Source organism: Triturus cristatus, chromosome 6 (assembly GCF_964204655.1).
Source record: "Triturus cristatus chromosome 6, aTriCri1.1, whole genome shotgun sequence".
Classification (NCBI taxonomy): domain Eukaryota; kingdom Metazoa; phylum Chordata; class Amphibia; order Caudata; family Salamandridae; genus Triturus; species Triturus cristatus.
Window position 1 is genome coordinate 1,767,294,029 of NC_140589.1, and position 13,842 is coordinate 1,767,307,870.

General features: G+C 45.6%; 1 protein-coding gene across 1 annotated transcript in view; it reads right to left on the reverse strand.

The window, feature by feature from the left end:
• MSRA (methionine sulfoxide reductase A) overlaps positions 1-13,842 on the reverse strand; it is a 907,683-nt gene that overhangs the window by 534,987 nt on the left and 358,854 nt on the right. Inside the window, exon 3 of the mRNA XM_085613039.1 lies at positions 1,697-1,816. Coding sequence (XP_085469165.1) covers positions 1,697-1,816 — 120 coding nt within the window. The remainder of the gene's footprint in view (positions 1-1,696; positions 1,817-13,842) is intronic.

Consider the following 13,842-nt stretch of genomic DNA (forward strand, 5'->3'; position numbering starts at 1 on the left):
ATAAAAGTGAATGTGGAGGACTCTGCAGCATCCAAATGGGAGGTACCCTAAAAGCAGCATCAGAGATGTTATCACAGCACAGGAACCTAGATCCAAACGTAAAACCACCACTCAGAACCTTAAGAGTTAGTGATGCTGCCTGCCCAGCTACGGCTTCTGTAACTGGAGATGGAACTAGTGTACTCAACCATCGCACAGGCCTGAAAAGGACCCATTCCAGGCTCACACAATCACCTATAATTTACTGTGCCTCCGTGCCTATCTTGCTAGTCAGTGTCCGACAAAGGTCTCCTTTTGAACCGGACTTTTCACACAACCTGCCTGTAATTACGAGGGGTGGATGTCAATGTCGGGGCCTACGTGAAGTCCATACAGTTCTGACTGGTGCTTTTGATCAAATGTCAATGAACTATCCATCTTTTGTCACAACTTTACAGTGAAATTCATTGTGGGACCTTCCCAACTTTCCATGGAAAATGACACTACAATTTTATTTAATCTTCATCATTGTTGAAGCCTTCAAATGTTTAAGACACACTTTTTGCCACTAATGTCCCAAAAGTGGCCTTGAATGATATGCTCAAAGCTCTCTGTAAAGTTAATTTAAATTAATGGGGAGTTACATTAAAACCTCAATTACAAAGTTGGTTGGAATTAAGAAACTACACACTTTGTGAAGCATATTAAGTACTTTACTTGAAGTAAGGTTATCTTTTCGGTCCATCAAGTGTAATGATTTACTGATGCAGAATGTCCGAGGTAGTACTTCCTACGGCAATACAATGTTGAGTGTGGATGCTGGACACCGCCACCTCAATTAAGTGTTGTGGAGCAGTTTAGAAAATATACAAAGTTGTGAATCAGCTGACTTTACAACTTTAGACCCTTTCATTTCAAATCCCATCTAACTCATAGGATTTAAAGTTTGAGTGCGGAAAGTTGATTGAGTGTGCTCTAAATTATGCGTTTTCCTTTACACATAATCACATGGTGTGGAACCTGAATATCTAAACCAGAATATTGAAGACACAGAATGTTGATGATAGAATATTGATTCCAAAATATTGACATTAAAGTATAGGTATTTTGTTATACCCGACTCCACATATACCTATGTGATACATATATCTTCAAGGTAGGTAGATGTAGAGTTAGGAATAGTAAATCTATATTTTCCTATGTGCACTTACCTTTCAATATTCCGTCCTTGACAGTCTTGTACTATGATATTCTGGGTGTCGATATCTAGTAGTACAACCAATCGCACTAATAATTTAAAAAAAAGAACCAAAAGGCACTGTGTGCTTTAAAACCTTGCACACTGGACCTTCTCCTCTACAAGTAGTTGAGAAAGAATGCACCTACAGTGCACAGCTTTGATGTCTGGTCATAGCTGAGGGCCATGTCCCTAAAAGAGTTACCCCTGGCTATGGGCCTTTGTATTTGCAGATGTCCGAAGCTTCCACTCTGTTGGCAGAGATATCCACACCCATAAAAGGGCTAACACCTGCCAGGAATCCTTTTGTGAATATCTGGCAGGCGTAACAAAGGTAACTTTCGTTGTAGGTATGTGTTTAAGACAAAATGTACCTCCTAAGTGTTCCAATTCATTTCTAATATGTGGTATTAGTTTTTTATCTCCTCAAGTTTAACTAACATCAGCCGTCCATAATTGCATTAAGGAAAACATCCACACCTGAGCAGACTTCTTCGTAAGACGGGTTAGGAGTGTGTCCTCCAGCAAAACCAACTTGAGTGGAATAGACACCCTTTTGATTCCAAAACTTCCTCTCTGCTCCCCAGAAACAGCCCATACCTGAAAAACAAAACACAGGATATTAGACTTCGGAGATCATTCCTACAATGGACCCTTTAGTAGCTCTCCCTTTAGCTACAAGCGTAACTGACGAGGGAAGCATCTTGTCCTACAATAGTACAAAGTTTTAGATGTCACAGACCCAATTTTCTTTTCTTAATATATCACTTTTACACAATATGCTTAAGGTATCTAACTCCACCTGTGCATCCCTCTACATTTCATCCAAGGACCCCAGACTTCACCATATACAAGGGGCAGCCCTCTAACGTCATACACATATTTCTCAGTGAGCATGCACCAGTCCATGCTTGAACGCCACTCCTCCAGGGTTAAAATTACTGGGCACCCCTATAACCTTGCAATGTCTTGACAAGCCCCATTTTAACATATATTGCGGGTGGGCCATCACTTCATATTTATAGCACCATAAGCCTGTCCCTTCTCATCAGCTTAATCCCCAATGTGGAATTCAGGCAATTACCATCTCCTTTCCAGAACCCCCTCAGTTTGTGACAAAGACATATTGAATTGAATTGAATTGAATTGAATGTAGATTTGTAAAGCGCGATTGCTGCCCCAAGGGCGTCCAAGCGCTAGGTGTACAGATGTGATCAATGAGGAGGAGATCAGGATCAGGGAGACTGTGTGAACAATAAGGTCTTCAATTGTTTACGAAACGATAGCAGGTCAGGGTCGGAGCGAAGTTGTAGAGGAAGAGAATTCCATAGCTTGGAGGCATTTAGGGAGAACATCCTACCTCCGGTTCTGGCTCTTTTAATTTTTGGCATTGAGGCCAGAAAACCCTCCGTAGATCGGAGATTCCTGCTAGGGTGGTAATGGGTGACTAGACTCTGGCTGATTGCTGGGCTCTTATTCCAGAAGGCTCGGTGGGAGATACATAATGCCTTAAATGCAACTCTCTGTTTCACCGGGAGCCAATGTAGTTTTTTTAATCCGAGTCTGATTGACTGTCTGCGTGGAATCTGAAGCAAGGTTCTAGCTGCACAGTTCTGTACCAGTTGAAGCTTCCGCAAGGTAGATTCGGGGGAGCCCAAGTAAAGGGCGTTATTGAAGTCTAACCGGGATAGAATCAGACCCTGTATTGCTACTTGTTTCGCTTCCATCGGCAGGAGGGGTAGGACTTTCCTCACTGTTCTAAGTAAGCCAAAGCACGTGGCAGACAGCTTGGTGGCTTGGGTGGTGAACGAGAGATTTTTGTCTAACCAGACTCCCAGGCTTTTTACACTTTCCTTCGGGGTTGGAGGGGGACCTAGACAGGACGGCCAGAGGGAGATAAAAGGCACTGGTGAAGGTGGGCCCAGGAGCATAAGCTCCGTTTTGTCTCCGTTGAGTTTTAAGGAGGAGATTGTCATCCATTCCTTAACATTCTGTAGGCATTTCATAAGGCCTGTTGTTATGTGCCTGTTACCCTCCTGCGCCAAAGACACCACTAGCTGGGTGTCATCTGCGTATGATATGATCTTGATATCGAACGGTTGGACAACCCCAGCCAGTGGCTTCATATATACGTTGAACAACGCAGGGCTCAGAGAGGACCCTTGTGGCACCCCGCAGCTCAGTGATTTGCTGGTTGACACTGTGTCACCATCAAAGATTTGAAATGTTCTGTTGCTCAAGAAGGAATTGAGCCACCTAAGTGCATTTCCTGTTATTCCGATCTTCGATAAACGGTTCAGCAGAGTGGAATAGCTGACCGTGTCGAAGGCCGCACTTAGGTCGAGGAGGATCACTGCCACTGAACCACCTTGATACAGTATCCTCCGTGACTCTTCGATGACCGCTAACAGTGCGGTTTCGGTTCCATGCCTAGGTCTAAACCCTGTCTGAGAGACATCCAGTAACGAGTGGTTTTCAAGAAATTTTATTAACTGGATGTTTATGTGTTTCTCAAGAATTTTGCTTGTCCAGGGGAGCAGAGAGATTGGGCGGTAATTGGCGTGATCTTCCGGGTCTAAATTGGGCTTTTTAAGCAGAGCCCGAACCATGGCTCTCTTCCATCCTGTGGGCACAGTACATGATGAAATGGAGGAGTTTAGTAGCTCCAGTACCACGGGTAGGGTGACCTGGCTAGCCTGCATCATAACATCTGGTGGTGCTGGGTCGAGTGGGGAGCCAGATTTGATTTGCCGGGCCAGAAGGTTAAGGGTATCCAGATCTAAGGGAAGAAAATGTTCTAGGGTAGGTTGGTCTGGGAGAGTTCTGTGTTTCAGTGGTACCTGGACAGTTGTTATTGGGGTTATATCTACTGTTGGAAAGGCGGAGTAGATCTTAGTAACCTTTTTATGGAAGAAGTCCGCTAGCTCATTACATTGTACTTGTGTTTTAGCTAAGGATGGAGCTGAGTTATTCACTTTTGTTAGGCATTTTACCAAGTGGAAAATTTCCTTTGGTTTGGATTTGGCTTCCATAATTTTAGCCGAAAAATAAGTAGTTTGCGCTGTCCTAATCTCGTTTTTATAAGCCTTAATTGCCTCCTTGTATTGGGACTTTTTCTCAGGTAGAAAGTCTAGGCGCCATGCTCTCTCATGTTTCCTACATAAACGTTTTTTTGCTCTTAAGATGTCTGAAAACCAAGGGGCTGATTTGTGCAATCTTTTCGGTATGGATTTCTGAAAGGGTAGGGTGGCGTCCAAAGATATTTCGATCCAACCCTCATATTCCTGGTTTGCTATGTTGGGGTCTGTGGAATGGGGTGGGCAAGTGGATTCTAAGTTGCTTATCCAAACCTTGATGGGTAATTTCGCCCAGTTCCTTGTGACTTTGGGTTGGGGGGTGGACCGAGGGGCTTTATAGGTACACCAGGTGAAAGGTATTAAGTAATGATCAGTCCAGGGAAGGGCAATGGGTTGACTGACCCGCAGCTCCGTGCAGTTGCTAAAAATCGGGTCTAGTAGGTGGCCCTTTTCATGGGTCGGGGCTGAGACGTGCTGAATTAATTGCAATGCTGCTAGGTCATCTGTTAGTTCCAAAGCAGTGTGGTCTGTGAGGCTGTCAAAGTGAAAATTAAGATCTCCCAGAAGAGTATGGTTGGCTGTTGACATGATACGTTCGGCTATAATGTTCGGGAGAAGTCTATGGAACATTTTTGCCAGCTCTGGGGGGCGATATATCAGGGTGCCTGAGAAGGAGATATTTGAGGAGAAGTCGATAGTAAATGCAAGACCTTCACACTCGGGAATTGCTTCGGAGGTAGTACGACAACGATACTGACCCTTTAGTATGATAGCCAGGCCTCCTCCTCTCCCTTCCGACCGGTCTAGCCTATAGATTTGATAGCCAGGGGGTAAAGCTGTAACTAGGTACGGATCAGAGTGGGGGGTGAGCCATGTCTCCGTCAGGAAGATGGCGTCCGGTTTCCGTTCTTCTAACAGCAGGGCAATTTCCGTGCTGTGTTTCGGAAGGGACCTACAGTTCAACAGGTACATACAATATTTCTGGATTGTGTCTGCTGGGATTTTGATGTTGAGGGGATATTTACAGGACGGCCAGCGAGGAGGAAGTTTATCAGGTGGGAATCTGTGGGTGCAGCGTGTCACAGCTGCAGTTCCAATGCTGTGGATGTTCAATGGACTATAGGTCCTTAGCTGAGTGATATGGAGACCAGGGTTTATGGCCCCGGGTCCCGTATGGGCGCGGACGGGCGCAGACGGGCTTGCCCTTGGCGCGCCCGCTGCGCGCGTCCGCTGCGCGGTCGTTGGCAACACATCACTTATGGTGAGTAGGAGGGCGTGTCCAGGAGCGAGGGGCTTCCCTGGGATGGCGCCAACACCGCGGACTGCAAGTTTCAACTATTTCAGGTACACGTTATCACATATAAGATTAAATCAACATTAAAATTGTTAAAGAATGATCACCCGCTCCCGGCTTCCGCCTCAAGAGCACTATCTGTCACCAATACGCGCTGTGCAGCGGCGCAATTTAAATAGTGAGGGAGGGGGCGTGGCCGAGCGTCGGTGGGCGTGTCCAGGAGCGAGGGGCTTCCCTGGGATGGCGCCAACACCACGGAATACAAGTTTCAACTAATTCAGGTACACGTTATCACATATAAGATTAAAACAACTTTAAAATTGTTAAAAAAAATGATCACCCGCTCCCGGCTTCCGCCTCAGGAGCACTATCTGTCACCAATACATATAGTATGGGAGAAATCATTGGCTTGCCCACAGCCTATAATGCAATGGTATAAACTCATTTTTCCCAGGTTTTCAACCTCGCGCTAGTATAATATATCCTTTTTAAGGGTTTGATCAGTATCAATCTCAACCCCCACATTTCTGTCTGTATCTATTTGCATTCTCCATCTCTACTCAGGGCTTTTTAGTCCCATTTGAGACAATCTCCTTTTATTTCTCATATTCTCTTTCTTTGCATGCTGGCCTCTCAGATGTTATGCCATTTGACTTATGTTCTCCAGATGTTGTAAGGGGATACATTGGTGTGTTTGTACATTACAGCCTTGAAAAAGTCACGGGATATTACCCTTGTGCGACAAAACACGTGTCGGCTGCTACTGTCAAAAGAGATCTTTCAGCCTGGAGATACACGGGAAATAAAGAACAAGAAAACTGACATATGTCCAAGATAATTTATGTTTACTTCTTCACTCTGATTTCTGATCCAAAAAGTTATTGTTTTGACGTGTGCTGGGGATTTGCTAACAATATGTCTCCCAATTGAGTCAGTCTGTTTAAGATGCCCAGAATGCTGATCAATATTTTGTAAACCAGAGATAAAGTCCTCCATGAAAGAGCCTCCAAGAAGTTCCCCATGACCCACAGGAGCACTACCTGGGATCTGAATGTCAATGAGTAAAAAACAAATCAGTCATGGCAATCATGAAAGGGTTTTTTGTGTGCATATAAAGGTTTGCAATTACCATAGAGGGGATTTATTCAGATGGGCACATGACCTGCTTGTAACAGTGAAAATACTTGTGGGATCTTTTTTAAGATGGAAAAAGCTGTAATTTGCTATGGAGCTTGGGACAAAAGGGACCTAGAAAAGTAGGTTAAAAAAAGGTGAAATTCAACCAGTCAGCAGTTCCTGCTTCTAAGTCTGTGACGGGAAAGGATCACATGTGTTACTGAAATGGCCACAATGTACCTCCGCGGGGGTAGATGACAAGGGTTTTTATCTCACTGGGGACTCTAGCCTTTCTTTAAATTCCAGAATACTGTATTAGGAGCGCAGCGTATGGCTTAAGAACAATTATTATAGGTGTATGTTGAGTGAAACAACAAACAATCTGGGGTCTTTGGGGGAAACATAGCGAAGGCTCTGGATAAGAGCAGTGAGTGCTGACTAAAGCTAAAACGCCTCCTACGGTGCTGGATGAGGAATGCGCCAGGAACTATACAGAATGATGTTTAGTGTTGTGACAATAAAGAATTACAATGGTATTATCCAATTTCCTATCTTATGCACATTTTATCATGGTGCATGTAGGAAGCTGGCTCTGTATATACTATACCAAAATGAGATATAGTGTGCACAGAGTCCAGGCAGTCCCCAGAGGTAGAGCAGAGGCTAAATTAGGTAAGTCCTAGCAGCGCTCTTTGTGAAGTGTGGGCAAGCAGTTAAACTTAACCAGAGGGTGGGTTAAGCATTTATCGTATTCACTCAATCAAAGACTGATACACACACTGAGACAGAGTCCAGACCAATTAGGTAAGTATAAAAAAAGGTATATGTATGTTTTATTTTAGAACCAAGCAGGACTTGGCACAGATAAGTAACATACACTTTCAAAATGCAAGACTGTTCAAGGTAATACAGTTGTGCTCGAAATTACAATTGTTACAGGTTGTTAAATGCTTTAGAAACAGTTTAAACTACACTGTAATTCGTTTTCGTTACTCTTGGATTACTTTTTTGATGACTTTGAGTACTGAGGGTGGTATGCCTAGATACCACACCTTAGGATCTCTACATTCAAGGTTAGTATGACGTTTATACTTTGCAATAGGATTCTCTTTTCTTCACACAACACAGTTCAACACAAACATTTTTTAGGCCCAAAATCTCTTTACGTGGGCTCCTATAGGGAAAACATGTTACCGGTTTCTCAGGTATAGTACACAACTTACGAGGATGAGTTTTGGGGGTTAGGACCAAGGTCCCTCAAGGTCTAGATGGGCACTCAAGTTGCACCACCAGTGCCACTGGGACAGCCGGGTGCAGAGTGCAGGGGCCCAATATTAGCCAATGGGGCTAAGGGGGCCTTCGGTTATGGACTGCTGACGAACAGGCCACTCTGGTGTGGGAGCAAAGCTCCTAGGGTTAAGGTCAGCACTACAGGGGCCAATGACCAGCACAGGAGCTGCACCACCAGTGGCGGCCAGGTGCAGGGTGCACAACGGATGTCGGGACCCTGTGCTTTCCAATAGAGACATTCAGTTTCACAAAGTGGCTCCAGGCTCGGGCAGGGAGACTTCCTGAAGGCAACCACCTGCTGGAAAGGTAAGTTGGGATCTTGGGTGATGCCTGGACACCATCGGTTGGGCCACCCCAAGGGTGCAGGGGTGTCTTCTGGTGCACGTTTTCTTACCAGCTCCGGTTGGGGACCCTTCAGGTTGAGGCTGCAGGCATCGTCTTGAGGAAAGTCGGGGATCACCAGATCCCAGGTCAGGATCGCTGGGGTGACCTCCTTGGGGTGTTGGGCCGCTCAAACTTGGCCGTGGGCATCGGGTGCAGAGAGGTGCAGAATTGCAGAGTCACTGGAATCCGGATTCTGGAGGTGAGTCTTTGGTTGAGCAAATCTGGTGCTCACAGGAGTCTGTAGGAAGGTCACAGGGCAGGCCCTCTGGGCTCTGGGGGTTGCTGACTGCAGGACTCGCTGGGGTTCTTGCTGTAGGCATGTCGTAGATGGGACAGGCCGGTAGGGCTGGGGCCAAAGAAGTTGGTGTCCTCTTCTTCCTGGGTCAGCGCTGCTCTTCGGTCCTTCTTCTTTCTTCCTCGAATCAAAGGAGGCAAGGTTCAGGGTCGCCCCTAAATACTGAATTTAGGGGCGTTAAAGGGGTGTGCAGATCAAGACCAATGGGTCCATTGCTTGGGGTGGGTACACCCCCGATAATGCCACGCTCCAGTGGGAGAGGGCATGAGCCTCTTCCTAATTGGCTGTGTCCCCTCAGCTTCAAGATGGAGGGTACTGAGATGTGTGCTTCTCATCCCTCCCTCCCCACCTGAAGGGTGGGTTTGGCAAAGGTGAGCACACCTTTCTTCCTAGCTTGGTTTTCCCGCCGACTCTCCCGCCCAAAGTGGGGGTCAGAACCAGTGGGAGCCAGTTGCTGGGGGCAGCAAAAGGCAGGGACAGCTTTCAAAGTTGGCAGGCCTTTGAAGCTTCCCCTATCGTGGACTTAGCCCATCCTGGGGGAGCAGGCATGACAGATTTGGCTTTGTTTCTGGACCCAGAGAGCAGAGGCTCTCTACCCAGAGGTCCAGAAACCTGTCTGGTGGTGGCAAATGGCATGCAGCCATTCAGGAACCACACTAGGGCTGGTCGATTTTCAGCGGGCAGCTCAAAGATGCCCTCTGAGTGCATTTTACATTAGGGTTTAATGTGCTGAGACATTTGCTACCAAAATTCCCAGTTTTTAGTGAAGCCATTATGGCACTTTGGAGTTTGTATGATCAACTCCCAGAGCATGTACTCTGTATGGCTTTACTACACTTACAGTGTCTAAGAATGGACTTAAACACTGTAGGGGTACAGGGCTCATGCCTCTCTACCCTCACATTAGGGCTAGTGCAACCTGCTAGAGGGGTGGCATACCTAGGCCTCAAGAAGTGGATTGCAGGGATGGCACACAGGGATGTGTGCCATGTTGACTCTTCACTTTTCTCTGCACCAAAACACGCAGCCTGCAGTGGCAGGATGTGGGTGTTTAGGTGCAGGGTCTCTAAGGGTGGCACAATAGGTGCTGCAGCCCTTAGAGGCCTTCCCTGGTCACAGTACCCTTGGCATCCATGGTACCTTTACAAGGGGCCTACCTGTGGCTAGGGATGTGCTAATTTTGGATACCAAGGTACAGTCAGTGCCGGCCGGCATGGCTCGTGGGTGGCAGGGTGGGTAGCGCAGGGGGAGAGGGATCACGCTGTCGTGGGGTGGTTGTGCTGTGGGGTAGGGAGAGGTCGTGCCGGGGGTTGGGAAGGCGTTTGCGGGCGTAGGGGGTCACGTGGGCATGGGGGGGTCCAGCATATAAAAAATATTTTCAAAATGATAAACTGACCGTGCTGTCGGGTCCAGCGTCTCTGCTCCTGCTCTCCTCGTGGAACTCGAAGAACAGGCAGCAGGCCCCACTGACCAATCACAACGCTGCAAAGCAGCATTGTGATTGGTAAACACCCAGGCTCCCCTGACCAATCACAATGCTGCAGTGCAGCGTTGTGATTGGTTTTGAGTGTCCTGGTTCGACGCTGAACCAGGGAAGGGGGGCCTGGACTTTTTCTCCACACAGGCTGTAATGCGGCCTGCATGGAGACCAGGGAAAGTGCGCATGACTGGTTAGGGCGGCCCGAGACAGCTGACCAAACAGTCATTGCGCACTTAGGAGTAGGAAAACCACTCCTTCCCTGCCCTGCTCCGAGAGCAGAGCAGCCCCGCCCGCCCGCCGGCAAAGCAGCACGAAGCATAAAATGATAATAGCTCAAAGTTATTAGCATTTTATATTTCTTCTTCACACTGCCTAAAACCTGTGGGGCGGCGCTCCTCTGCCATAGCGGAGGAGCCGCCACTGGGTACAGTTTTGGGAAAGAACATAGGCCCTGGTTTGCAGGGACCCAGGGCACTTCAAGTCAGGTTGCATCAGATGTCAGACAAAAAGTGGGGGTAACCATCCAAAAATGGGCACTTTCCTACAGTGCATATGAAATTCTGACATCATGGATTATGTGTTTTAACTAGTTCTGTGTTTCTGAATGGTATAAATAATGAATAAAGCTATTTGGAAAAAAGAACAATCGTCATTAAGTACCATTCCACTGATTTTTAAGAGCTTTACTAATGAAAAGTGGCTTTAATCAATTCAACATAATCAAAAAACTTGCCAAAGAGAAATGAAACAGTTGTCACTAAGTACACAGTGATATACAATTCAGGAGATATTTTAGCTCAGGAGGAATAAAATTTGTACACTGGGGCGAGTTCCACAACCAATTTATTTTTAAGAAAAAGTTACAGAAAAATCTTTAACATTTTTCCAAAAACGTTAAAGCGATCTTTGATCTTTAACAGCACCTTTCCAAGTTGAGCCACAAAAGCAATGTATATCAGCCAGGTTTGACTTTGAGGCTTGTTAGAGGATTTCCACATTTTAAAGAGAATGATGCCGGCATGATAACACTTAATGTTTTAGACTTTGCGCAGATTTGTTCACATTCTAATTCCATTAAATATAATGTATTTTTTAAGACAAAACAACTGTCTTTATCTGCGTTTAGGAAAATATTCATAGAAAGAGCGCTCACTGGATTAAATAAGAAAAAAATAAAGTAATTTAAGCTACATAGATCAGTGGTGAAGGCTCACACGAAATATGGATCCCAATCTCAAACCTTGTAAGTTGGTAAGACAAGTAGCAGAAAACAGAAGAGGCTCCTTCATGCTCACATCCCTCCCCATCACATTAGCAGCCATGTTCCGATACAATATGATTACTTTGATTCCATGTTATATCCTGCAGGTAGTTAATTGTACTGAACCCGAGCTATAGGCCTAGCTGCTCGCAAGGTCCTATAACGAGGGAGAGGATCTTTGACATCCAGTATTAATTGAGACAGGAGGACTATCATGCTACTAGACCATCCCACCACTAAGGGTAGAATGTTCTAAATTAAAAATGAAGAACCAGAAACATGAATAAGGGAATGTTGGAACAAAAGCCTTTCACCAGCCTTCATTGGCCAAGAGCCACTACATTGTCTTCAATGGAGCTCTCAACATTCCAATGTTTCAAACAGTTCTACACCGGCGCAAAATTGGTAGAGAGAGAGATTCAGTAAAAAATATAACTCAGTGCATATCAAAAGCAAAAAAAGGGCCAAATTACACAAATACGCACAGGTGCAAGGACATTTCATAGAAGCATTTTCAATGACAAGTGCAAAAACACATTTTTGCCTCAAGTTGATAGGCGTGTTTAAAGCAGTCTATTGGTACAAATCTTGTCTCTGCACGCCGTGAGGTGCCAGTGCAGAATCAAGAAGCCTTGCGGTGGAGCAAGTTTATGCAGTTTGGCCCTGAATTAAGGCACCTACAAACATACAGCAAAAAACATTGCGATAATTGAGGTACCAGTCCTTGAACAGCTGAACAGTTGTGCTGTTCCCAAGGTTACTTAAGGACGCTCAGCTGGCACGCTGTTTCACTGATAGCATTCATCCGCGCAACCTTGGAAGCTGCTAAATCTGATAAGTGGGGCTTTGCGTTTATGACATGGGATTTATTTATATAGCGCGAACATGACCCGTGAGGGTAAAAGTGCGCTTTACAGGTGGGCGAAGTAAGATAAAAGTAGGAGACAAGAGACCAGTCGCATATACAAGAGAGGTACAAATGTATCACTTCATAATGGTCTATTAAGTGTGTGTGTGTAGCTTGATAATGAAACATGTGTCCACATCATGATTTACAGTAGCCAGTAGGGAAACCATCTCACTCCAGGTCAGTGTCTCCAGTCCTCAACTTTTAGCCTACAAGTAATTGATTTCTGGTGTGTTAGTCTAATTTTTTTAATGGAAGTAGAACAAGACTGCAACACCCAGAATGCATTAGGCTATCACACAAATGCACAGGACTGAAAGGAGGTAGTCACATCAGTGGCCAATTTCACTTCCGAGTCATTCTCCTCCTAACGGTAGTGAAGATTTGCTATGGATCCTTGTGTTCAGTCCACCTTTTAAGGCACATTTCTTCCCATCTAAACCAATTAATCACAAGAGGTCGACCATTGCCCAGCAATGCATCATACACTATGCATCACAAAATGGCGGTAGCTCAAGGTAGTGGGACAGGTCAGTACATCAACTGGGCCTTGGCTTCTAATTACCCTTAAGCTCTGAAGTGTGTGTTTGGCAGTCCCAGTTTAACTACACACTTAGCATGCAGCACCCTGATGCTGAATGCCAATGCCCTCTAGATTCTATTTGTATTCTTTCCCCACTGCACTGCCGTGGAGCTGGCTATGATATTATAGCAATCCAATTGAATCATAGACTTTACACCCAGCAGAGTGGGCAGGGTTGCATATCAACACCAGGAGCCTTGGGCTGCTTTGTTTAAATGCAAGCTACCAAATTAGCTTGATCAAGGCTCAAACAGGCTTTACATATTACAGTAGAAATGTTGATGTTAATTATAGAGTTGGGAAAGTATAGCTGTTCTGCTTTTCTCTAAGCTTGTTTGACTTGGCGGCTTTCTTTTGACTGGTTTACGAGAGTAAAGATTAGGCAGCAATTTGAGTCAAAAAGGTTCTTATGCAAGAGAATTCGTGAGGTCTTCACCTTAACATTTTCAACTGACATTGTTGGAAAAACACAGTTTGCACAGCTAATGAAACAGGAAGTCTGCAGAGAACAGATGTGACACATGTGATGCAGGTACAAAGGGTTTGTTCGCCTGGGGCAGGTTGTGAGAGTCGCGCCTCGTTGAGACAGAGGTCCTTCTACTTGCTCCTTTGTGCCAATGACTTCTGTGGCCTGATTCCGGAGTTTCCTGCACCTTTGTTACAGCCCTGTCTACTTCTGGCTTGCTTTGTCTAATCCACATTGTAATGGCAAGGTAAACCATCAACCCTGTACTCATCTTCTGCTCTGTAATCTTATGCATGGCAAGCTTGATCCACCCTGGGTAATCTGGGCCACTGAAGAGGGCCTGGGGACTCCTTCTGCCACATGTTTGGAATACATTGCAGAGGGCACATATGTGTAACTCACTTCACTACCAGAAGACACAGTGGGGCTTGAGGAGGGGGGTCACGTGTTAATAAAGTAAACTGTTAAGCTCA